Source organism: Mesoplodon densirostris (genome assembly GCF_025265405.1).
Source record: "Mesoplodon densirostris isolate mMesDen1 chromosome Y unlocalized genomic scaffold, mMesDen1 primary haplotype SUPER_Y_unloc_1, whole genome shotgun sequence".
NCBI classification, from domain to species: Eukaryota; Metazoa; Chordata; class Mammalia; order Artiodactyla; family Ziphiidae; genus Mesoplodon; species Mesoplodon densirostris.
In genome coordinates this window covers 172,513-198,611 of record NW_026778236.1, presented here as the reverse complement: position 1 = coordinate 198,611, position 26,099 = coordinate 172,513, and the positions used below count along the sequence as shown (strand labels likewise).

Genomic DNA, 26,099 nt, shown 5'->3' with positions numbered 1-26,099 from the left:
TTTACTGTTCACCTAATGTAAAATATCTTTCATAAGAATACAAAGTTGGCCAAGCTAGATGAATAAATGAGTCCCCATCTTCCAAACTAATGGCACTGTAACATCCTAAGAGTTTCTCATTTATGTGAGATTACCTTTCCTCAACTCATTTCCCTAATTTCAAAAAAATCTGCTTTATCCACTTACACCAAACTAATGTTTACAGAATAACAGAGTGGCTTTTATTTTATTTTAATTAATTAATTAACTTTTGGCTGCACTGGGTCTTTGTTGCTGCGCATGGGCTCTCTCTAGTTGCGGCGAGTGGAGGCTACTCTTCATTGTGGTGCATGGGCACCTCATAGTGGTGGCTTCTCTTGTTGTGGAGCATGGGCTCTAGGTGCTTGGGCTTCAATAGCTGTGGCACGCTGGCTCTAGAGCAGGCTCAGCAGTTGTGGCACATGGGTTTAGTTTCTCCACGGCATGTGGGATCTTCCCAGACCAGGGATCGAACCTGTGTCCCCTGCAATGGCTGGTGGATTCTTAACCACTGTGCCACCAGGGAAGTCCCTAGAGTAGCTTTTAGAAAATATTCTTATTTTGATGATTTGGGTGAGAAAGAATTTCCTTTCTGTGTTACGTGAATGTGTAACAAGAAGTCCCACACAATACGCATGATATGAGTGTCCATCGTTAAACCTTCTGAACTATTAATACTACTAACCAAGAATTATTTAATTATTTTCATTAGGAACCCATAATAAATCAATCTCTTCTAATTTGCTCCAAAACACAGAAAAATGTCTTGTCAACTCTTGCAAATGCTCTGATGTGCAAAACATATCTAACATATCTCATGAATGATAAGAATCAATGGTAATTTTAAATTTCTACAGAAAATTCCAGACCTACCAGTTATTTTCTAAAGTTACTGTTTGCTTGCTTGTTTGTTTATTTATATATATATTTAAAAGGCGCTGGGTAACTAACTAAACTCCAAACACCCCGGGAAGCGTGCTATAGATAACTAACATTTAATTAGTGCTTACTATATGCCAGCTTTCATTCGCGAGGATTTTTTTTTTTCTTTGCCGCTCTGCCCAGCTTGCAGCATCTTAGTTCTCCAACCAGGGATCAAACCTGTGCCCCCTGCAGTGGAAGTGCCGAGTCTTAACCACTGAACTACTGGAGAATTCCCTAAAGTTACTGTATTGTTGACATTTCAATTATTATTTTCATTATAACAGCCAGGTAAATATCTTTATAATAACTGTAGATTTATGAAAAAAAATCCCATTTTATTTCCTCAGATATGACAAAATATAAGAATGTAAGAGAAAAATAATGAGATACTGAGAGTAACAAGAACTAAATGCTACTGAAAAAAAAAAACAACCCACAGAACAGTGGGGTATAGCCTAAGAATGTAATATTTGGTACTCTCTGCTTTCATACATATGTATTGGTAAAAATTTTATTTATACTATTAAAAAAAGAAAGACCCATATAAAGTACATATCAAAAATGTCAATTAGTACTTACCTATGTGGGCAGCCTTGGCAAATCTTCTGATCAGCAAAGGAACCTCCCAGGACTTGACTTAGCACAGCTGGATGTCCTAAAGCTTTTAAAGCTTCATCTAAACTATCCACCAAAGAATTAAAAAACTCTAAGGCATCGTGTTGTTCACGAAGATTAACAGGTTCACCCCAAAGCCTAAGAGAAAAAAACGGAACATAACAAACTGTAGTCTCCATCCCCAGAATATCTGTATTTTATTTTTCTAAACAACAAAAATGACAATGACATTAGAAATGTAAGTTGAGGCTTTATCCATTTACACAGGTTAACCAATGTATGTTATGTATTGGGTGGCTATAGTAATGGAAGTGAAGCTCATAGTAAAATTGGTACTACAGTGCCAGGCACTCAGAATGGTGCTTCCTTTAGGAAGCAGTACAGTCATGTATTTTGAATTCAAGCAAAGAGAGCATTAACATGAGAAGGAAAACAGTCTTATGTAGATGTTGTAACGACTACTTTGTTATTTAATTCTGCTTATATTTTGGGGGCTATATTGCAAAGTTCACAGCCATTTATTCCTAACTAAAGTGATTTTTCCAAATGAAAGGAGAAACATTTGCTCTGTTCTAGAGTGAATGTATTTTCTGTAATCTGAATGGACTTAAAACTTAAGCCAGGGCTTCCCTGGTGGCGCAGTGGTTGGGAATCTGCCTGCCAATGCAGGGGACATGGGTTTGTGCACCGGTCCAGGAGGATCCCGCATGCCACAGAGCGGCTGGACCCGTGAGCCATGGTCGCTTGGCCTGTGTGTCCGGGGCCTGTGCTCCGCAACGGGAGAGGCCACAGCAGCAAGAGGTCCACCTACCGCAAAAAAAAAACCCAAAAAAAACCACAAAAAATTAAGCCAACCGAGACTTCCAATTGTGTACACAAGATGACAACCACTGCTGTAAAAGCCAAGTCATGCTGGGAGATCTAAAACATCTAATTTAATATTTACAGAATAATATACCTAAGAGAACAGAAACACAATCATTTTTAGCAAAAGACAAGCCAAATTTTAAACCTGCTAAGAAGGTTTATTTTCTTTTGTGGTGTGGTGTGCTTTTACAATTTAAAAAATTGGCTACTGATGTTAAAAATTAATTTTAAATTTACATAGAGTAACATTCGATCTTTTCGGAGCATACTATGTGATCTTTACAAATCATAGGCAGCTGTGTAACAACCACCACTATCAAGATACTAAACGGAAACTCGATTCCCCCACCAAATTTTGCAATGCTACTATGTCAGTAGTCAAACCCTTCTGGACCCCTATTTCCTTGAAACCAACTTTTTAAAGCTTCACAGTAACCCAATCAAAATACTCTTTTTTGAAGTTACATGAATTTGTTCTTTTTTCTTTCTTTTTTTTGCGGTACGCAGGCCTCTCACTGTTGTGGCCTCTCCCGTTGCGGAACACAGGCTCTGGACGCGCAGGCTCAGCGGCCATGGCTCACGGGCCCAGCCGCTCCGCGGCGTGTGGGATCTTCCCGGACCGGGGCACGAACCCGTGTCCCCTGTATTGGCAGGCGGACTCTCAACCACTGCGCCACCAGGGAAGCCCCTCTTTTAACTTTCTTTGTATTAGTGATTATAGTTTACTTTTTTCTACCATTTTATATTTTTTTAAAATTTTGAGATAATTGGAGAAATCACCTATTTTATTGCTTTACATTCACATCAGCAATAGGTGACCCATGTTCTTTGCATCCTGGTTAGCACTGAATGCGCTCATCCTTTAACTTTTTTTTTTTTTTTTTCTTTTTGCGGTATGTGGGCCTCTCACTATTGTGGCCTCTCCCGTTGCGGAGCACAGGCTCCAGATGCGCAGGCCCAGCGGCCATGGCTCACGGGCCCAGCCGCTCCGCGGCATATGGGATCCTCCCAGACCGGGGCACGAACCCGTATCCCCTGCATCGGCAGGCGGACTCATAACCACTGCGCCACCAGGGAGGCCCTTAACTTTTTTTTAAAATAAATTCATTTATTTATTTATAGCTGTGTTGGGTCTTTGTTGCTGCTTGTGGGCTTTCTCTAGTTGTGGCGAGCAGGGGCCACTCTTCATTGCGGTGTGTGGGCCTCCCATTGCAGTGGCCTCTCCTGTTGAGGAACATGGGCTCTAGGCGCACAGGCACATGGACTGAGCAGTTTAGGCTTGTGGGCTTAGTTGCCCCGTGGCACGTGGGATCTTCCCGGACCAGGGCTCGAACCCGTGTCCCCTGCATGGGCAGGCAGATTCTTAACCACTGCGCCACCAGGGAAGTCCAACCTTTTTGTTTTTTTGGTCATGCCACTATGCCTTTAGTGTCAGCCCAAGAAACCACTGCCAAATCCAGTGTCATGAAGCTTCTTCCTCCACTTTTTCTTTTAAAAGTCTTAAAGTTTATCACTTATGTTTAGGTATTCGGTCCATTTAGTAAAGGTGTAATGATGAAAGACTCAAACCTACCCTCCAAGATCAGGAATAAGGGCAAGAATGCCTGTTTTCGTCACTTTTATCAATACAGCACTAAAATTCTAGTCAGACCAACTAGGCAAGAGTAAGAAATAAAGGCATCCAAATGGGAAATCCTAAAGATTCAACCAAAATCTGCTAGAATTTGGCAAATTCAGTGAAGTTGAGAGATTTAAAAATCAACACCTGGGCCTCCCTGGTGGCGCAGTGGTTAAGAGTCCGCCTGCCGATGCAGGGGATACGGGTTCGTGCCCCGGTCTGGGAGGATCCCATATGCCGCGGAGCGGCTGGGCCCGTGAGCCATGGCCGCTGGGCCTGCGCATCCGGAGCCTGTGCTCCGCAACGGGAGAGGCCACAACAGTGAGAGGCCCACATACCGCAAAAAGAAAAAAAAAAAAAAAAAAGAAAAAATAAATCAACACCTAAAAATCAGTATGGAGGATTATTATTAATGCATACAGAATTTCAACTTAGGAAGATGAAAAAAGTTCTTAAGATGGATGGTAGTACACACAATATGAATGTACATACCTAGTGCCACTGAAATACAAACTTGAAAACATCTAAAATGGTAAATTTTTGTTTCACACATTTTACCACAGTAAAACAATTAGTAAACTGGAGTAAAAAGAAAAAATATGTAAAAACAATTTCATCAAAATTTAAAGTGAAAAGACAAGATGGGAAAAAATATTTGTAAATCATTTATATTAAAAACCTAGTATAAAAAAAAAACCTAGTATGATGACTATAGAAAGAACTGTTATAAAACAACAACAAAAAGACAATGTGTACTTGAATACACATGTTCCTCAACAAAACATACAAATTGTCAAAGCCTAATAGACATATGACAAGATGCTCAACATTACTAGTCATTAGGGAAATACAAATTAAAAAAACCACTTCATACCCACTTGAAAGGCTATAATTAAAAAACAAAAACAAAAAACCCCACATATACCAAAAAACCAAAACCTAAACAACACATAACCCCCACATATACTGGCATGCATGTTGAAAACCTGTAACCCTCATACTCTGCTGGTGGGAAAGTAAAATGGTATAAGGGATGTGAAAGAGTTCGGTGATTCCTCAAAAGGTTAAACACATAATTGTTATATGATCCAACAACTGCACTGCTAGATATATATTAAAAGAAATTTTAAAAATTAAGTCCACACAAAAACTTATACAGTATGACGGCTCATGGAAGTACTGTACTATTCACAATAGCTAAAAGATGGAAACCATCCAAAGATCCATCAATTGATGAGTGCATCACCAAAAATATCGAGTATTCATAAACAATGGATTATCAATCAACCATGAAACGAAGTTCTGATACATACTAGAACATGGATGCACCTTAAATATATGCTTAGATAAAGAAACTATACCTCATATACCATACTGTGTGATTGAATTTATTTAAAATACTAAAAACAGGCAAATTAGTACCCAGAATGCTATTTTTTTTCGTTGCAAGAAGGGGAGACAGGGAATGACTCTTTAATAGGCATGGGAGTTTCTTTCTGAATGATGAGAATATTCTGGAAGAAGATAGTGCGATGATGGTACTAGTGATCATACAAACATTCTGAATGTAATATGTGTCATTGAACTGTATACTTTTAAATGGTTACAATGGTGAATTTTATATTATATAAACTTTGCCAAAAAGAAAAAGCACATTAAGAGCACACTGTGTGTCTCTTAATGATTATAGGTAGTACAAAAGTGCTGTGAGCTTTCCACCATCGTATGGAGGGAGTTAAGTGTGAAGACAAAAATCATAAACATATTTAAGTACACATTACGATTTAGAACATTTAAATACAAACATTGTAATTTTGTATTATGAGGAATACTATACATACCTATATATCTAGCTGTATCTACTGGTAGAAATGTGTAGATACAGATATATACACGTATGTTATACAGTTTTGCTATCTAATTATAATTATATATACATGCACACATACAAATAATTGAGGGAAAGATTTTAAGATAAAAGCTCATAGTATAGTAATCTGGAAGAACAAGAACAGAAATGTTGACTAGAATACAAAAGAAAATCTTAAGTCAGGATAAAGGTATGAAAAATAATTAGTACAGTAAGAGGTAGAGAAAAGAGAGAGGTATTTGCTAGGTGACAGAACTGAAAGAGGAAATGTACATATCTGGTAGGAAATGTTATAAATGCAAATTACTCTTATGACCGAGGCTGAGAGTTTAATTTGTAGAATACATAAAGTTATATTGAAAGATAATGGGGGTCACCATACTATAAATTTGTGAGTTTCAAAAGAAATCTAAGTGATATCCTAATATATATAAAAAGGGTACTACCCTGACTGAAACAGAGGGTGACCCAGAAGTCAGATGTTCCCTTTGCTTACCCACCTCAAATTTACTTAGGAGTTACTCTGCTGACATAATTCTAAACTCCTATAAAAGACTGGAAACTTGTTCTAGACAATAACTAGAGCTGTGTAGTTACAGCTGTAGTGGGCATGACACAAAATAAGTCTCGATAAAATTTGTGAAAAAAAAGAAATGACATCAAAATGTAACTGAACTTTTAAAATATAAAAATAGAACAAACTTTATTGGTCACTTGAGTAGGATGCTAAGAAGCTGTAATGATTACTTTATAAACATAAAAGGAAAAATAAAACAGTATCTATCCTAGTTTTCATGTAGATATGTACGTTAAGGTTAGTTATCTAATTGATGAGGGACACTTCTATTTATGATGACTAAGTGGCTCTTTCATATCACAAACAGAAAGATACACATTTTATATATTCCCGAAGGAAATAACATCACCACCTATGAAACAGTATTACCGACTGCAAATGGGGAATAACATACTTGAATCTGCTCAAGCCTCTTAATCATGGTTAAGTATAGCCCATGAGTCAAGTCCAGTCCATTGCCTACATCGCATTCCAGAGATAAGAACGGTTTTATATATACTAAATGACTGAAAAAAAAAATCAAAATAGTATTTCATGACAAGTGAAAACAATACGAATTTCAAATTGCAGTGTCCATGAACAGAGCTTTATTGTAACAGAGCCACACCTTATTCATTTATGTATTTTTATGGTTGCTTTCTTGTTGTAACAGTAGAGCTGTGTAGGTGTGACAGACCATACGACCTGCAAACCCAAAAAATACAGGGACAGAGACAAAGAAAACACTGAAAAACAACACCAGAATGCCATTAGGAAAATCCAGACTGTGGGACATTTTCCAGGGCAAAGTACCTAGTTTCTTTATTGGTAACTGCAGTCAAGCAAACAAAAATGCAAACAAAATAACCTGAACCCTGACTCAGTATACTGAGATTTTTATAAAACTGAAATCATCATTCACCCATAATTTACCTGAACTGTTTCCAAAATCCTCTGGGCACATAGTATTGCAGCCGGGAAGCAGCTAAATGACCAAAGATGACCTGAAGGTGTCTCAAAACACCAATATTGTACTCTTTCCTATCTTCAGTTTTACTTAATGCTGTTTTGTCTTCAAACTGATGAGGGTATCCAAATACATCATCTCGGGGATCCACATTATTCTGAAGGTGAAAAAAATATCATCAATGATCTAATTTAACTTTAAAGGTATAGTGAAATAAGTTGAGACAAATACAAATAAATGAAAAATGATTTGTATTATTTTATACTCCAAATATCTAAAGCACTTAACATTCACTTTGTAATATTAGTGCTTACCCTCACGAATTCACAGGAGGGTTACCATTAAAAAAAGCATTAAAAACCATAATATTTTTTGGAGATAGTGTAAGAGACAAAGGTTTAGTTGAGTAGACTAGACTGGAGACAAGTGAGTGCTTTATACAAAAAGCTCTGGGAAAATAAGTTACTTAGCCTTTCTAGGATTCAGTATTTTCTTGTGAGATAACGCATTCTTCACAGATTGTATGAGGTAAATTATGTGACATGATGTGAATTATTAATACTTAGTAAGTATAGAAATTAAGAGTACCTTTGGTAGAAACAGAAGCATAGACAGAGCTCTAAAAGTCTTAATCACTCTACAAAGAAGAATTTAGTTGTTTTACAGAAAACTGAGTATCTTTTTATATTCTTTGCTCTGCATCTGAGGCTTATGGTAGGAAAGTAAATACCCAGTTCCTGCCCTTGAAAAGCTCACAGTGCAGGAAAAGAAACTAGTAAGTAGGCAGATAACCCCCCTATCGTGGTGAGACAACATAAAGCACATGGATCAAGCAGCAAAGGTAGATGCATAATTTGAAATTCTAGTATTTTTTTCTGCCTTTCTTTTTTGGAGTATGACTAGTCATGTATGTATATTTTTTAAAAGACAGATTGATTATTTATTTACTTATGCCCGTATTGGATCTTAGTCGCGTAACGTGGGATCTTTTGTTGTGGTACACGGGCTCTTTGTTGTGGTGCTTGGGCTTCTCTCTAGTTGTGACATGTGGGTTTTCTCTTCTCTAGTTGTGGTGCGCAGACTGCAGGGCACGTGGGGTTAGGTGCCATGCGGCATGTGGGATCTTAGTTCCCTGACCAGGGAATGAACCTGCGTCCCATGCATTGCAAGGCGGATTCTTTTACCACTGGACCACCTGGGAAGTCCCTCATGTCCACGTTTAACTTGGCATCCTAGTAGTAACATGGGCTACAGAGCTAGGTATTTAAAATTCCAATTTTCTTTCAAACAGTGGTTGTTAATCAAGTATTGGTGTGTGCACCCCATATGGTGATTCTAAGAAAAGTAAACCTACCCAGACCCTAATGCCTCGATGGTGTGATTAATCAGATCTGAGAAGAGTAAAGTTAGGTTTATGTTTCAGAATATCTCTAAGTGATGGACCACTACTCTAGAGCCAATCTAGTCTTGGCAAGAGAAGGAAAGAAACATAGGAATGAGGGGAAAAGCATTCACATTTAGAATATTCTGTCTTTTCAATTAATTCCTAGAAACTTATGTGAATGAAAGAGTGAAAGATTTTAGAAAACCACAGTTTCTGTAAAAACATAACCAAAACTCCTCTGTATTTATGTACTTAAGTGTGGGAAACGGTCGGCCTTGACAGCAGGCTATGGACATGCCAGGCATGCCGCTGCTGCTCGAAGGGACTGTGTCTACTTGTTCCCTTCCTTGTTTCATTCCATGGGAGATAAATCACCAGGGCCCAGAGATCAGAAAGAATGTAAAATAAGATAAGCAAAGCTGTCTCCCCCCTGCACGTGCAGGTTATTTTGGATGATTCTGGGCTTATGGGTTTCCTCTCAGGGAAGTTAACCTTGAAGCCGAGACAGTTTGTAGATGATGTAAACCACCATCTGGCAACCAACCTCCCTTTTTCTAGTCTATATAATCTGCAAGTGTAGCACAATAAAATTTGCCTTGCAACCATCAGTTGTCTTCGTCCTTCTGACCCCAATCGTCGGTGCTACTTCAGTTCCTTACCCCTTCCCTTCTGACCCTGGGCAGTGAAATCCTTTCTCCGGCTGGTCCACGGCACTTAAGAGCTACATTTAAATTACATGTACTCTGACCTGCCACTGAAACCCAGCTTTTCTGTTGCTTTGTGTGTTCTGCACTGGATACTCTTGATAGGGAGCCTGATTACCTACTCTTGTTACCTAATACTATTAATAACACTATGTAGCATTAAAGTAGCAGACAAATTTTGTTTCCTTACCAGAAAAAAACATTATCTGAGAAAAATATTTAAAGTATCCCAAGAAGAAGCACAGATTATAAAAATGGTAAATGATACAAGATGTGGAATCAATTAAATGGAATCATTACTTGGAAAAGTTAAAGGGTGAAAACCTAATTTCATTACTTTAAATGAAGATATTTATCACTTTATAAACACCAAATTATACTTACCATGTCCCACAAGACATGACTACATTAACTGCTGCTTTTAAAAAAACAAACAGAAAACGTGTGACAAAGATTATCACTTGCAGTTTAAAGTCTATTAGATAATGAGTACTATAACGTGCCAGAGACAGTAGCTCAGAGATTTTTGTTCCATCACCAAATGTACTTCAAAAAAATTCTATGAGAAGTACAGTATTCTAAGACAGAAAAACAGTATCTGGTATGAATATCTTGCAACACACAAAAAAATAATTTATACTTAAAACTTACCTCACTGTCTTGCTTCTCATCACCAAACATATCATCATCTGTATCACTACCTGTACCTTCTATTGCAAGAATACTGTTCCTGATGGAAGGAATCATGTAAAGCTGCTGGATCACAGAATTCATGTAACAAGTAGCACCAGCATTTTTAAGTCCCACAAATCCTTTTGGTGGACGGGGTCCAACAGGTGGTAGATATTCCCACTCAGTAAGTGCTTCACAAGCTAAGAGAAGAGAAAAAAGATCCTCATAACATGAAAATAATGATTCTGTCCACTGCCAGCTCTGTTCTACTGACAAACTAAAATCAGCACATTGAAAGAGAGTACACCAAGAGAGTACATTATTTTAATAATATATGCCACTATACAGATCTTTAATATAGAAGTACCGAGTTGCTTTTCTGATAGTCTTCTTAGAGAGACATATAAGATGGTATTATAAATTTCTTGGGGTAACCACTGTCTTTGCTTGAAGTACTTTGAATACACTGTGATCAAAACTTTAAATAAAAACATTACAAATTCACACCCACCAGAATAATTTTTAAAATTAAAAAAATAGGGGCTTCCCTGGTGGCGCAGTGGTTGAGAGTCCGCCTGCCGATGCAGGGGACACGGGTTCGTGCCCTGGTCTGGGAGGATCCCACATGCCGCTGAGCGGCTGGGCCCGTGAGCCATGGCTGCTGGGCCTGCACGTCTGGAGCCTGTGCTTCGCAACGGGAGGGGCCACAACAATGAGAGGCCCACATAACGCAAAAAAAAAAAAAAAAAAAAAAAAAATAGGGCTTCCCTGGTGGCACACTGGTTGAGAGTCTGCCTGCCGATGCAGGGGATATGGGTTCATGCCCCAGTCTGGGAAGATCCCACATGCCGCAGAGTGGCTGGGCCCATGAGCCATGGCCGCTGAGCCTGCGCATCCAGAGCCTGTGCTCCGCAACGGGAGAGGCCACAACAGTGAGAGGCCCGCGTACCACAAAAAATAAAAATAAAAAAATTAAAATTAAAAAATAATAAAAACAGACAATAAAAAGCATTGGGATTCTCCAACATGCTGGTGGGGTATGTAAACTGAAGATGAGACATGCAACATGCAAAAAAGTTTGGCAGTTCTCTATGCAGTTACCATATGATTCAGCAATTTTACTCCAATATATCTATTCAAAAGAAACGAAAAAATACAGCTACACAAAACATGCACATGGATGTTCATAGCAGTGTTCTTCACAATCGTAAAAAAGGTGGGTTAAAAAAAAAAAAACACATGTTTATCAGCTGATAAATGGATAAATTAAACTTAGTATATATCTACACAATGTACTATTATTCAGCAACAAAAAGGAACAGGAATACAATTGTGACATATACTACAACATGGATGAACACTGAAAACATTATGCTAAGTTAAAGAAGGGAGTCATGAAAGACTACATATTTTATAACTCTACTTATATGGAATATCCAGAATAAGCTAATTTATAGGGGAAAAAAACTACTACTGCGTAAGGCTGAGGTGGGAGGGACAGGTAGCGGAAGAAGATTAGAGTGACTGGTAAAGGGCACAAAAATTCTTTGGGGGATAATGAAAATGTTCTGAAATTAGATTAAGTGATGGTTGCAAAACTCCAGAAGTAGACTAAAAACCACTGAAGTTGTATGCTTACATACAAAAAAGTGAACTTTATTGTAGGTAAATTATATCTCAATAAAATCATTCAAAACAACAACAAAAAGCCATGTGACTTTATATATATAAATTAAAAATTTTTAGTTTTAATTACCTATTTTATATATTAAATTATAAACTAATTAATGATATATTAAAGTGATTTAAGATCACTTAAGGTTCAAGCCATAGTTCCACATCACAAAAACTTTAACTTTTGCATGAATATGTTTCCTTCCTTATAACATATTAAGAGTAAAAACTACTTTGCCTATACCCAGTTTTATAATATTTTCAGGAGCCAATGAGATAGTATATTTGAAAGGTCTGTGAGAACTGTAAATCACTTTATAAGCCTTGTCACCTACCATGTAACCAAAAATAACCTAAACATTAATCACTAACTTGGAGATGGATTACATAAAGTATACTGAACTGCAAATTATAGAGCCAGTAACTGAATTACATAGATCTTTATTATGGTGATAGATATATTACTAAATGCAAAACAAATAAAACAAAATGAAGAACACTGTGTGCAGCATATTCCTTTTTACGTTAAAAGGAAAAAAACTAAGCAAAGAGTTATCCATAGGTACAACTTGCATATGCAGACAATCTCTGAACCAGGATTGGGTAAAGTTAATATGTTTAGTATATACCTGCTTTTATATGTGAATAATATAACCATGAAATTCTTAACCTAAGTAAGTTATTTAAAAAAAAGTTTTCAAGAATCTCCTCTCTTTATGTAGATTCCACACTACAAATAAATAAGTTCAGTTAGACACTCCTAAAATGTGCCTGAAAACTTATTTACACTCTAAAAGATGGCATAAGAAAGATAACTTCAGATGTTCTTAAAGGATTAGTATTGGATACTGTATATTACATTGCCATGCCTTGGTTTTCTCTTCAAATTAATTAGATTTTATGATCTTATTTTCTGTTATTTTTACTTACACTCCTCCCTTTTGAGTTTCAGTTCTTACAAGATCTAAAGACAGCTTCCTACTTCATGGGACTGATGTTGGCATTAATTAAGAAAAAAATAAAATGCACGAACACATTATCTTCTCACATTCTGATCTTCAAAACTACAACTTTCTTAAAAGTCAGATCAAAGTATCATTAAGGAACCCTCTAAGTGAGTGCTGAAAATCTTTCCAATACATGTCATGCATTTTAAGTTTTAAGTATAAAAGTCTGTAGCACCAAATCTGGCTTATTACCCTGGAATTTGGATTTTATTTCATATATGATGAAATAAAGCATTTTGCCAAGTTACCTGAATCATCTACAGGAAGACATTTAAATGTACATTTGGAAATTTTTCTGTATAGAGGTTCTATGGTCATAATGGTCTCAATCATATATGATTATAAAAATCATTATACTAATTGCTAAAAAAACCACAAGTTAAACGTTTTCCTAAACCCAAAATTTTAAACACAGAAATATTATTAACCAACAGAAGCAGCTTTCCAAGTTAAAATACTTACTAGTTATTGCTGTGCCTATGTAATACATTTCAGTCAAACAGTCTACTATCTGTTTGAGATTCCTTACACAGCCAACAGCTAATGCTACAAGTAGTTCAAACCCAGCACTGATGGTAGCTGATGAACTACAGACTGGGATAGCCTGCTCAGCTGGTAGTTCTCCACTCCTCATACAATGCAAGTAAACTTTGGAGGCAGGAAAGATGAAATCATCAATTAATTCCTAAAGAATTGAAAAAAAAAAATCACATATTCTTAGCAATAATATTTACTTTAGGAAAAAATGTCCCTTAGAAGGAAATAGTCTTCTAATTATTTGTTTGATACAATTAAATATCTCATTATTTCAAATACAATTTAGGATTTTCAAATCAAATAAAAATTTCAAAAAACTACTGACCATAATTAATAAACATACTCAATTTTCTGAATATTAAGATATTTTAAAAAGCTATTATTTAAGAAAAATATATTCCAAATAAATCTACTCCTCTAATCAAATATGAACTGAAATTAATGCATTTTAAATAAAAATAAAAGACATCAAATGATACTCTTTTCCTTGAATTATAAGACACTTGAAGAAATTCACTTAACAAAGATATGTAAAAAATAAACAGTCTTGTAAGATAGTTTTCACTTTAAAGTTTGATCAAATAAAAATTCACATTTACTAAGTAGCAAAGTCAATTAACTCTGCTTGTTAACTTGCTGAAACATTTCATCTGAACTTTCTTCCCTGAACTTTGATTAAATTAAACAAACTCTTGAATAAAGGGAGGTACACATTTACTTTAAAATTACTGTAACTGTCACAGATATAAAGGTTTTTATGAGACAAACAATTAAGAAAAAAGGCCAAGATATCTAAATAGTATAGAACTTAATCAGATAGATTTGCTAATAGACATTCAAAAGTTCATGATAACTAGTTTGTACTAAAACTTAGGACTTACTTTAATGAGATTAGCACCTCCTTTCTCACAACCAACATGATACTTTTTCTCAGGCGTTTGAAAGGCCAGCAACTCTTTTGTTACCCCAAGGTGGCCTTCCAAGATCGGCTCTTCAACACCTGTTTCACCTGTGTTTTTAACATTATCCTGTCAAAGGAAAAATATTATAGGCCTAACTTACAGAAAAGGAGGACAAAAAAGATCAGAACAAAACAGAGCTGGAGGAGAGTGATGACTCAGATACAATGTTGCCAAACCTTTTCATTCAGGTAGTTTCTTATTTCTTCTATAGAACTCTATCTCAAACATTAAATGAGAGCAATTTTGCCCAAGAGTACATGTATTGTCTCTTGAGATATTTCTAGTTTTCACAACTTGGAAGAAAGTAGAATTATTAAAGCACAGTCTACTGATCAGAAGCTGGGAGTACTGCTCAACATCCTCTAAGACATAGCACCGCTCCTCAAAACAAGAATACATGGTCCAAAATATTAATGGTGCCAAGGTTGAGAAATTCTAGAAGTAGGTTTTAGGAGAATGCTAATCTAAAGGCCAAAAACTACACATTTCAGAAATGTATTCTCATAGAACTCTGTATATATAAAAAGCAAATCATGAAATGTAAATACTAACCTATCAGATACTTATTTTAAAAGTTTTATAGAATCCTTATTAAATATGATTATAATTTGCAAAAAAGTTTAAAAATACTGAATTGGAGGAAAGTGAACATCAGCATTCAAAGTCCCAACTATAAAGTAAGGCATTTATACAAATCTAGTTGTACCTTCTTTCTATGAATCATGAGTTATTTGTTCACCGATGAAAAGTATATATTTTGTTTGTTCTATTACCTCCCAGGGTTTTTTTTTCCAGCTTAACATAAATACTCAAAACAATAAACCCCCTTTTAATAAGAAAAATAATTTAATAGTGAGGTAATAAATGGCATATTATAAAACTTACCCGGGCTTCCCTGGTGGCGCAGTGGTTGAGAGTCCGCCTGCAGATGCAGGGGACATGGGCTCGTGCCCCAGTCCGGGAGGATCCCATGTGCCGCGGGGCGGCTGGGCCCGTGGGCCATGGCTGCTGGGTCTGCGCGTCTGGAGCCTGTGCTCCGCGATGGGAGAGGCCACGGCAGTGAGAGGCCCGCGTACCGCAAAAAAAAAAAAAAAACCCAAAAAACTTACCCTAATTCTCCTGAGCCAATCAATTTCACTGTTGAGAAGAACTTCAGCATTGGGTATATTAATATTACTGTTGAAAGCATAATTAAGAAGATGCCGTAGAAGAGTGAAATAGTCGCCTGAATGTTTACCTCTCTGTCGTGCTGTGCTCTGAAAAAGAATAATTGAAACAATATGAATCCACAAGTCCATGCTCAAATTCATATTAATTTTTTTTTTTTTTTTTTTTTTGCGGTATGCGGGCCTCTCACTGTTGTGGGCTCCCCCGTTGCGGAGCACAGGCTCCGGACGCGCAGGCTCCGGACGCGCAGGCTCAGCGGCCATGGCCCACGGGCCCAGCCGCCCCGCGGCATATGGGATCCTCCCAGACCGGGGCACGAACCCGTATCCCCTGCATCGGCAGGCGGACTCCCAACCACTTGCGCCACCAGGGAGGCCCCATATTAATTTTTAAATTTATTTATTTATTTATTTTTGGCTGCGTTGGGTCTTCATTGCTGTGCATGGGCTTTCTTAGTTTCGGTGAGCAGGGTCTACTCTTTGTTGCAGGGTGCGGACTTCTCACTGTAGTGGCTTCTCTTGTTGAGAAGCATGGGCTCTGGGTGCACAAGCTTCAGTAGTTGTGGCACATGGGCTCAGTAGTGGTGGCTCGCGGGCTCTAGAACACAGGCTCAGTAGTTGTGGCACATGGGCTTAGCCGCTCTCTGGCATGTAGGATCTGCCCGGACCAGGGCTTGAACCTGTGTCCCCTGCATTGGCAGGCAGATTCTTAACCACTATGCCACCAGGGAAGCCCCATATTCATTTTTTAAAAATCTCAGAGAACTGGTAAATTACCTTATACAATGTGGCAATACCTTATACAATGATATTAAAAAGAATAAGATCTTTGATTTCTATTTTTCAAAGAAGGTGGTGTATTTTTCCCTTAAGGATTTATAAAAACAAAATAAACCAATCTATAAACAGTAAAGAAAATAATGGGAACATAACCTAATTTTTAAATAAAATCTAAAACCACAGTTTCCTGAATTTTCCTCATTTAAGAATGAATCATACTGATAAGTTCATTAAAAAATGTCTCACCCCCAAAATGGTAAAGAGCAGAGTAATGAAGAAAAGCAGAGGCCTGTGTCCCATGCAACATCTGGTGCACATTAAAAAAAATTGCTCCTGTGCCAACTGACGAACGGTTCTGAAATAAAAACATTTTCTATTTAATGAGTTGTTCTCATGAATAAAAACAACAATAAATTATTCTAACACTGGTTTACCTTTAACAGAGGAGATAAATTAATGGTAAGACTACAAGGTAATCCACCATTAGCAGTTAGTTAGCAACACAGAATAGATACATATGTAAGTTACTTTTCTTAGAGTAAAACCTCACATTATACCTAAATAAGCTGGAAATTACTGAGTTAAAGTTTCTTAATAACTGACTTCTCAGAGTCTTTGCAAAGAGCAAACATAGATGAATAAAATATGTCTATATTTGCAGGACACCTTTCAAACCTCTCTTGGAACAATACAGAAATACCCCAACAGATACGATACAAAATGCCACGCAGTAAGCTGTATACATCTTTGTGGTTTACCACAGAATTGTTTTCAATGAACAGTGCTTTGTGGCAAACAACTTGTGGAAATTCAATATAGATGAAGCTAAACCCGACAGCTGTCAGACTAGCGGCATTACCTAAGAACTTGGGAACTTCTTAGAAATACAAATTCTTGGGCCCACTCCATGCTTACTAATTCAGAAACTCGGAGAGAGAGGCCCAGCAACCTGCATTTTAATAAAAAATCCCAACGACTCTAATAGAAGTTTGAGGACAACCAGAACATCACATTGTATAATATCATCTATTTGAGAAGTAGAAACAACCCAGTCTCATCTGAATAACCTCGATCTACAAATAACGTCAACCCGCTGACACCTATGCAAAACTGCTTATGCTTAAAACCACACTGTCTGCTTTGCTCAGAGAATGTGCTCTACTGTTATAGCTTTCCCTTACTATTACAAGTAATAAACTAAACTTTGTTTTTTCCATTTCACTGAATAGTGATATCATTAATTTTTGACCTCATCGAACTCTTTCAGTCTTTGTTAATGAGAGTCGCTGACACCGGAACAGAGCCTAACACATGTTTGATGTTAAATGGTGACTGAGTGAGCATTCTGATGGATAAATACCATATTTCTGTCTTCTTGCTAGGGGATAAAGCTGTGAAATAAATTTGTGGTGCAAATCTGAAGGATTTTAAGTTCTATGTATTAAGCTCCCTCTTGGCCTCACTTTAACTTTTCTACCTTTAATTTTCCAAATTCTCATTCTTTTACTTTCATTATCTTACTGTCCATATTCATCTTCCTGTGCGTTTTTTTTTTTTTTACCTTGTGGAACAAGACAAAGCATAACTAAAACAAACCCAAGATGATCAATTTATAACTCACTTTCAAATATTTTTCCAAACAATGTTACTTGCCTACTAATTCTACTTAAAAATTTAAGAACAAAAATTCAAAAATTCTGCCAACACCAACCATAATCCTTAAGAAACCACTTTCCTTTGGATTGTTTTTTGGAAAATCATTAGTAACTTTCGTGTCAACAAAAATTTCATATGAGGAGAAACAAAATTAAAAAGCATAAATACTGTGGTATGCGAATGTACTTGTATGCTTTCCATTTATTGTCCAAATTAGTTATCCAAATGTCAAAAATCCAGTTCTCCTGTTCCTCTCCCTTCATTACCCTAGAAAGTTGTATGAGGCTTCATTCACCAACACTGTTTCACAGAAGTATTAATAAGTGATGAAGGAGGAAGAAGAGGAGAAGAAGAAATGATAAATGGCTCTATTAAAGTATATCACAGATTACTGGTTTGACCTCAGTTCACTTAGATTTGCATAAACATAATAAACCTACAGTATTTCCGAGGCTTTAAGAGTCCCTCTGACTTACAAAAAAACAGAGATGGGCATTAAAAACTAATTAAATAATTAAAATATTAATTATAATTAATAATAATTAAAATATTATCTAAGAAGTTCCACACGTATGGTGGCTTTCTTCACAATTTTCTGCAAAGACGACTGCATACTTATAACAAATTTTCAAAGGTGTTTGAGAGTGCATTGCTCAACCTCACTATAAAAATGAGTTACTGCCCAAATTCCTGATACTTAATGATAAAAGCACCCGCTTGAAAGGTTAAGTTAAACATATCACACCTGTATTCTAAACCCTACAATGACTTCCTATTTCACTTAAGTCAGGGTATAAGGAAGCAGCTCTGTGAAATGTAGATATTTAGTGGCATTCACCTCAACTACTAGAGGCCAGTAACATCTTTCCCAATCTCACCTCCAGTTATGAATCACTGACTTAAAGAATAAAATCCAAAGCCTTACAAGGACTTATAAAAAAATCCTACATAACTAGACATACTGTTTTGTTATCTCTCTGTCATCTCTAGAAATTCCCTACTCAGCCCCAGTAACAATGACATTCTTCATATTATCTAAGAGGTTAAGAAGATTTGTGCATAGAACTTTTACATATACTAACCCTTCTGTATACCTACAAGATGATTCATTTAGGCTTTCAGTATTTAATTAAAGGTAGCCTAGTTAGTGAAATATTTCCTGATTGTCCTATGCAAAATCAAATCATACCAAATTTTACTTGGAAGTGATTGAGTTGCTTAAAAACAAAACAAAATAAAACAAAACCCCCCCACACCACCACCACCACTAACAAAACAAAAATCTAAGAACTGGGAAGCCAAGTTAGGGCTACTTGAATACTTTAATCAGATTTTACAAAATAGGCTAAAACAAGCTTCTTAAATGAATATGAATTCTGAAATTAGAAAACAGTACTCAAGAAATTATGCTAGAATGACCAATATGAGAAAAGAATTTTTAAAAGAGTAAGTGTATGTATAACTGAATCACTTTACTGTACACTAAGACAACACTGTAAATCAACTATACTCCAATAAAATTAAAGGTATTTTTAAAAAGAAAGAAAAAAAGAATAGACACAAAACTGCAACATAGCCAACTCCAAGTACCTATCTGCACGGAAACATCCAAAAACAAGCAAAAGCTGACAGAATTCTGGAAAACAAAGATTTACTTCAAATAAGCACTCAATCAAGAAAATAACAACTTGAAAGTGATAAGAAAGTTCCTGGTGTTCCCCACCACCTGCCCTGCATAATGGAGATCTTAAAAGATGGCAGCCATGTTCCCAATATAAGACCCTGATCCCCTTTTCTGGATAGAGAAAAACAAACCTTATTTGCACACTACTGTGTTCTACTCTATCCAAGGGTCCTAAAAGAACAACATTTATTTCTGTTTCCTCAGAACTCACTCATGGCAGAAAATGGCAGGTGCTGGTCAAAAACACCCTAAGGTGAAAGAAAAACCCAAAGAGCTATTAGGAGCAAAGATTATAGTTGAGACATAAAATAAAAATGAGGCGAAAGAGCAAAAACTAGACAGAGATTTTTAGGAGGAGGAGATTAGGATACTGAAAACCAGTAAAAAAAACACTGAAAAATATAGAAAAATCACACACAGGATAGAATACATACTAAAAGTTATATAATTTTACACTAAGCTTTCACCTTCAGGCTAATACATAGTCTCAGTACAGTCAGAAGTGAATGCTAAAGCAGAATTATAAAGATTTGAGCCAAATGCTACAGAACTGTGCTAACACAGATCCAATCTGCAAAACAGATTTGTTCTGTATTCAGTCAAAACACTGGCAGAACCCAATCTAATCCTCCAATAAACAAGGAGGGGATGAATTTGACTTCCAGTGTTACCACATTATAATATTCAAATATATAGTTTCCAACAACAATAACAAAAACCACAAAGCATATAAAGAAACAGGAAGTATGGCCAATTCAAAACAAAAAATTGACAGAAACTGTCCCTTAGGAAGCCAGACTTTGTAGATGAATATTTTAAAACACTCTTAAAATACGATGCAAGAACTAAAGCACAACAGAAAAATCATGTATGAATACACTGACAATATTTTTTAAAAAGAAATTACAGGGCTTCCCTGGTGGCGCAGTGGTTGAGAGTCCGCCTGCCGATGCAGGGGACACGGGTTCGTGCCCCTATCCCGGAAGATCCCACATGCCGCGGAGCGGCTGGGCCCGCGAGCCATGGCCGCGGAGCCTGTGTGTCCGGAGCCTGTGCTCCGCAACGGGAGAGGCCACAGCAGTGAGAGGCCCGCGTACAGCAAAAAAAAAAAAAAAAAAAAGAAATTACAGCAAGACAAATGGAAATTCTGAGTACAAAAAATAAATAACTGAAATTAAAAACTCTACAGAGGTGTTCAACAGAAGATTTGAGCAGGCAAACAATACAGTATTGAACAAATGAAATAATCTAGTATGAGGAGCAGAAACAAAACAAAGAAAAGTGAAAAAACTAAGGGATGTGTGATACACCATTAAGTGAACCAATATAGTAACATGAAAAGTTCCAGAAGGAAACAGACAGAAAGGATATTTGAAGAAATAATGGCCAAACATGTCCCAAATCTGATACGACATGGGCAACAAAATCTAAACTGTAAAACCTTCAAGAGAGCCATGCAGACACATTACAGTCAAATTGTTAAAAGCCAAAGACAAAACTGTGAAAGTGTAAAGGATGAAGCAATTTGTCACAAATGCTCTTCAATAAGATTTACAATCAATCAGAAAATCAGGAAAGCAGGAGAATGACAGATATAAAGTGCCAAAGGCAAAAACCATCAACCAAGAAGTTCTATGTAGGGCAAATAATACTTCAAGGATGAAGAAATTTCCAGATAAGAAAAAGTTAAGGGGATTTGTTATTAGATTTGCCCTACAAGGACTGCTAAAGGGGCAGCCTACAAGCTGAAATGAAAAGGACATTAGCTAGTAATTTAAAACAACATGAGGGCTCCCCTGTGGTTGAGAGTCCGCCTGCCGATGCAGGGGACACAGGTTCATGCCCCGGTCTGGGAGGATCCCACATGCCGTGGAGCGGCTGGGCCCGTGAGCCATGGCCCCTGAGCCTGTGCTCCGCAACGGGAGAGGCCACAGCAGTGAGAGGCCTGTGTACCGCAAAAAAAAAAAAAAAAAAAAAAAAACCAACATGAAGAAGTAGAAAACACCGGTAAAGCTCTCTACAGGAAAATGTGAAAGCTAGACTCACGGTACTTTTGGTATGCAGCACTCTTATGATTTAAAAGGCAACAATCTTAAATCTATTTTAATGATCCCATAGTGTTTAGAGTTATAATCTGTAACAATAAAAATATAAAGGAGAAGGACTGAAAAGCACAGAACAGTATTTGTATGTTACTGAAACTAAATTGGTATTATTCAAATTTAAGAAATAGAAAGGAAGCAATAACAATTAAGGAGAATGAATCAGGAATAGAAAAACAAATACATGGCCAAAACAGATGACTTTATTAGTTATTTCTACCATTCAAATAGGTTAATAGCTATCTTCTTAAAACTTTTACAAAAAATAGAGTAAGTGGGAACACTTCCAAACTCATTTTATGAGGGTAGCACCACCCTGATACCAAAGCCAGATAAAAATACAAGAAAAAGCACAGGCCAATATCCCTGATGAACACAGGTGAAAAATCCTCAATACTAACACTATCAAACTGAATTTAACAGCACACAGGGACTTCCCTGGTGGCTCAGTGGTTAAGAATGTGTCTCCCAATGTAGGGGACATGGGTTTAATCCCTGGTCAGCAAACTAGATCCCACATTAATGCCACAACTAAGGAGCCCACCTGCTGCAACTAAGAACTGGCACAACCAAAATAAATAAAATTTAAACAAACAAAAAACACAGCACATTAAAAGGATTATACAACATGACCATGTTGGAGTTATCCCTGGGATGCAAGCATGATTCAACACAAGCAAATCAGTCAATGTGCTACATCACACTAATAAAATGAAAGAAAATGACAACAATCAACACAATGGATACAGAAAAAGCATTTCACAAAGTTCAACATCCATTCATGATTAAAACTGTGAGAAAAAAAGGAATAAATTCGCCTCAACACAATTAAAGCCATATGACAAGCCCTCAGTTAACATTATAACTAATGGTGAAAACCTGAAAGCTTTCCCTGTAACCCACTCTCACTGTTTCTACCAAACACAGCAATATAAATTCTCTCCAGAGCAATTAGACAAGAAACAAAATGCATCCAAATTGAAAGGAAGGGGCCTCCCTGGTGGCGCAGTGGTTGAGAGTCCGCCTGCCGATGCAGGGGATACGGGTTCGTGCCCCGGTCTGGAAGGATCCCATATGCCGCGGAGCGGCTGGGCCCGTGAGCCATGGCCGCTGGGCCTGCGCATCCGGAGCCTGTGCTCCGCAACGGGAGAGGCCACAACAGTGAGAGGCCCGCATACCGCAAAAGGGAAAAAAAAAAAAAAAATTGAAAGGAAGAAGTACTACTGACTGTTTTCAGATGGCATAATCATAAATGTAAAAAACCCCCAAAGACTCCATGAAAAAACCTATAAAGATGCAGGATACAAAAATCAATAAACAAGGACTCCCACTGCAGGGGGCATGGGTTTGACCTTGGTCTGGGATCTAAGATCTCTCAAGCCGCACGGCATGTAACCCCACACCCTAAATCAATATACAAAAAACAGTTGCATTTCTCAGGAAAAAGATATTAAGAAAACAATCCCATTAACTTTAGGAACATAGGGAATAAAGTACTTAGAATAAACTTAACCAAAGAGGTGAAAAGCCTTGCACACTGAAAATTATAAAACAGTGATGAAGGAAATTAAAGAAAGACATCCTGTGTTCATGGATTAGGAGAATTAATATTATGATTAAAATGTCCACACCACCCTAAGTAACCTACTTCAGTGCAATCCCTACCAAAATCACAACGGCATTCTTACAAAAATATAAAAACAATCCTAAATTCATATGGAACCACAAAAGACCCAAAGAGCCAAAGCAATCCTGAGTAAGAAGAAGGTGAAAGCGTCATACTTCTTGGTTGCAAATTATATTATAAAACTACAGTAATTAAAAGAGTAGAGTATTTACATAAAGACAGACGTACAGATCAACAGAACAGACTACAGAGTCCAGAAATAAAATCATACACTTATGGTCAGGTGATCCTTGATAAGAGTGCCATGAATACACAATGGGGAAAGAACAGTATTTCCATAAGCAGTATAGAGCGAACTATAAATCCACATGTATAAGAATGAAAAGAATCTTTATCTCACACCATATAAAAAAGTAATTCAAAACGAATTAGTCTTAAAGCTGGAACTTGAAATCATACAATTACTAGAAGAAAACAGTAAAAAAGGTTTTTGACATTGTTTTGGGCAACTAATTTTTTTGGATTTGCCACCAAAATCAGAGGCAACAAAAGCAAAAACAGATAAATGGGACTGCATCAAACAAAAAATTTCATGGCAAAGGAAACAATCAACTGAGTGAAAAGGCAATCTATGAAAAAGAGAATAGGGACTGCCCTGGTAGTTCTGTGGTTATGACTCCACACTTCCACTGAAGGGGGCTTCAGTTCAATCCCTGTCGGAGTAACTAAGATACCACATGATTCACAGTGAGGCTAAAAAAAAAGAATATATTTGGAAACCGCATATCCGATTAAGAGATTTAGATCCGAAATATAAGGAACTCATACAATATAATACCAAAAAACCAAACAACCCGAAATAAATGGGCTCAGGACCTGAACATTTTTCCAAAGACACACAAAAGGCTAATAGGTATTTGAAAAAATAAACATTATGAATAATCATCACGGAAATAGAAATCAAAAAGCACCTCACAAATGTTAGGATGGCTATTTTCAAAAAGTCAATAGATAAGAAGTTTTGCCAAGGATGTGGATAAAAGAGGCCTTGAACACTGTTGGTGGTAAATTAGGTTTGTGCATCTATTATCGAAAACATTATGAAGGTTCTTTAAAAAACTAAAAATAGAACTACCATATGATCCTGCAATCCCACTTCTGAATATATATCCAGTGGAATGAAATCAGTATCTTGAAGATATCTTAACATTCCCATGATTATTACAGTATTATTTCAAGACATGAAAGCAATCTGTCTGTTGACGGATGGCTGGATAAAGAAAATATGATAAATCTCTATAGCAGTGTATTACTGAGCCATAAAAAAAAATGGAAATCCTGCCATTTGTGACACCATGAATGGAGGTCACTGGGCTAAGTGAAATAAGCCAAACCTAGAAAGACAAATACTGTATAATCTCACCCACATTTGAAATCTTAAGAAGTCCCGTTTTTGTAAGCACAGATGTTTAAGATTGGCCAGTGACCAGGGGAGGGGGAAATGCGAATATGTTGGTCAAATTGCAGAATGTTCCAATTATGAAGGGTGAATAAGTTTTAAAGAAATAAAGCACAGTTTGGTAATTATCCTTAATAATAATGTATCACAATATCTGAAATTAAGAGAGTTGAACTTAAGTTTTCTCACCATGCCAAACAACAAAAAATCATACCTATGTGAGGTGAGCAATATATTATTTAGCTTGACTGTGATAATCACATTTCACAATACAGAAATATACCTAAAAAAGACATCACATTTCACACCTTAAATATATATACCTTTTGTCTGTCAAGTATACCTAAATAAAGCTGGGGAAAAATAAAAATAGGTCAATATGCAATATTTAAAATTCTGTATCTGCTTTCTCAAGAAGCTACACATTTTCCACAGTGATAATTTTTACACTTGCAAGCCATTTGCAAAGTTGGGGGAGAAAAAATCACTAGTATAGTTAAGCTCTAAATAAGAAAGCTGGGCTTCCCTGGTGGCACAGTGTTTGGGAGTCCGTCCGCCTGCCGATGCAGGGGACATGGGTTCGTGCCCCGGTCCGGGAAGATCCCACATGCCGCGCAGCGGCTGGGCCCGTGAGCCATGGCCGCTGAGCCTGCGCTCCGCAACAGGAGGGGCTACAACAGTGAGAGGCCTGCGTACTGCCAAAAAAAAAAAGAAAGCTAATAACTAATTACATGATTATACATACTTAAAAAAAAACAAAAGACAGAAAGCAGAAAAAGAATTAAGGAGAAAGAATCAAAAATATGGAAACTGCACAGAAAATGGCAACAAATATGGCAGATATTAATCCAAAGACATAATTATTTTAAAAGTCAAGGTCTAAATACACTAAATAAAGGACACAGATTGTAAGAGAGTGTAAAAGAAATAATACCCAACTATATATTGCTATTAAAAAAAACCCATTTCAAAGACACAGTCGGATGCTGGAGAATATACTCTATGCTAACACCAATAAAAAGAAAGCTAGAGTAACTATAATAAAGAGAGAATTATAATTTCACAGAGTAGACTACAGAGCAAGGAAAGTTATCAGGAATGAAAAATGAGCATTAAATAATGATATATAACAATCTTTAATCTTTATGCACCTAACAACAGGTTCAAACTACAGAGGCAAAAATTGATAAAAATTCAAGGAGAAATAAATGAAACTCCTCTGCCAGTAATATATATTCTTCTCAGGCTGA

At 36.8% G+C, this 26,099-nt stretch overlaps 1 protein-coding gene across 6 annotated transcripts in view; it reads right to left on the bottom strand.

Moving 5' to 3' along the window:
- LOC132482954 (probable ubiquitin carboxyl-terminal hydrolase FAF-X) overlaps nucleotides 1-26,099 on the bottom strand; it is a 138,583-nt gene that overhangs the window by 16,639 nt on the left and 95,845 nt on the right. For all 6 annotated transcript variants that reach the window (XM_060088228.1, XM_060088227.1, XM_060088229.1 and 3 more), the window contains 7 exons: nucleotides 16,568-16,676; nucleotides 15,485-15,631; nucleotides 14,295-14,441; nucleotides 13,339-13,561; nucleotides 10,175-10,395; nucleotides 7,402-7,592; nucleotides 1,522-1,695 (listed from right to left, as the gene is read on the bottom strand). In XM_060088228.1, coding sequence (XP_059944211.1) covers nucleotides 1,522-1,695; nucleotides 7,402-7,592; nucleotides 10,175-10,395; nucleotides 13,339-13,561; nucleotides 14,295-14,441; nucleotides 15,485-15,631; nucleotides 16,568-16,676 — 1,212 coding nt within the window. The remainder of the gene's footprint in view (nucleotides 1-1,521; nucleotides 1,696-7,401; nucleotides 7,593-10,174; nucleotides 10,396-13,338; nucleotides 13,562-14,294; nucleotides 14,442-15,484; nucleotides 15,632-16,567; nucleotides 16,677-26,099) is intronic.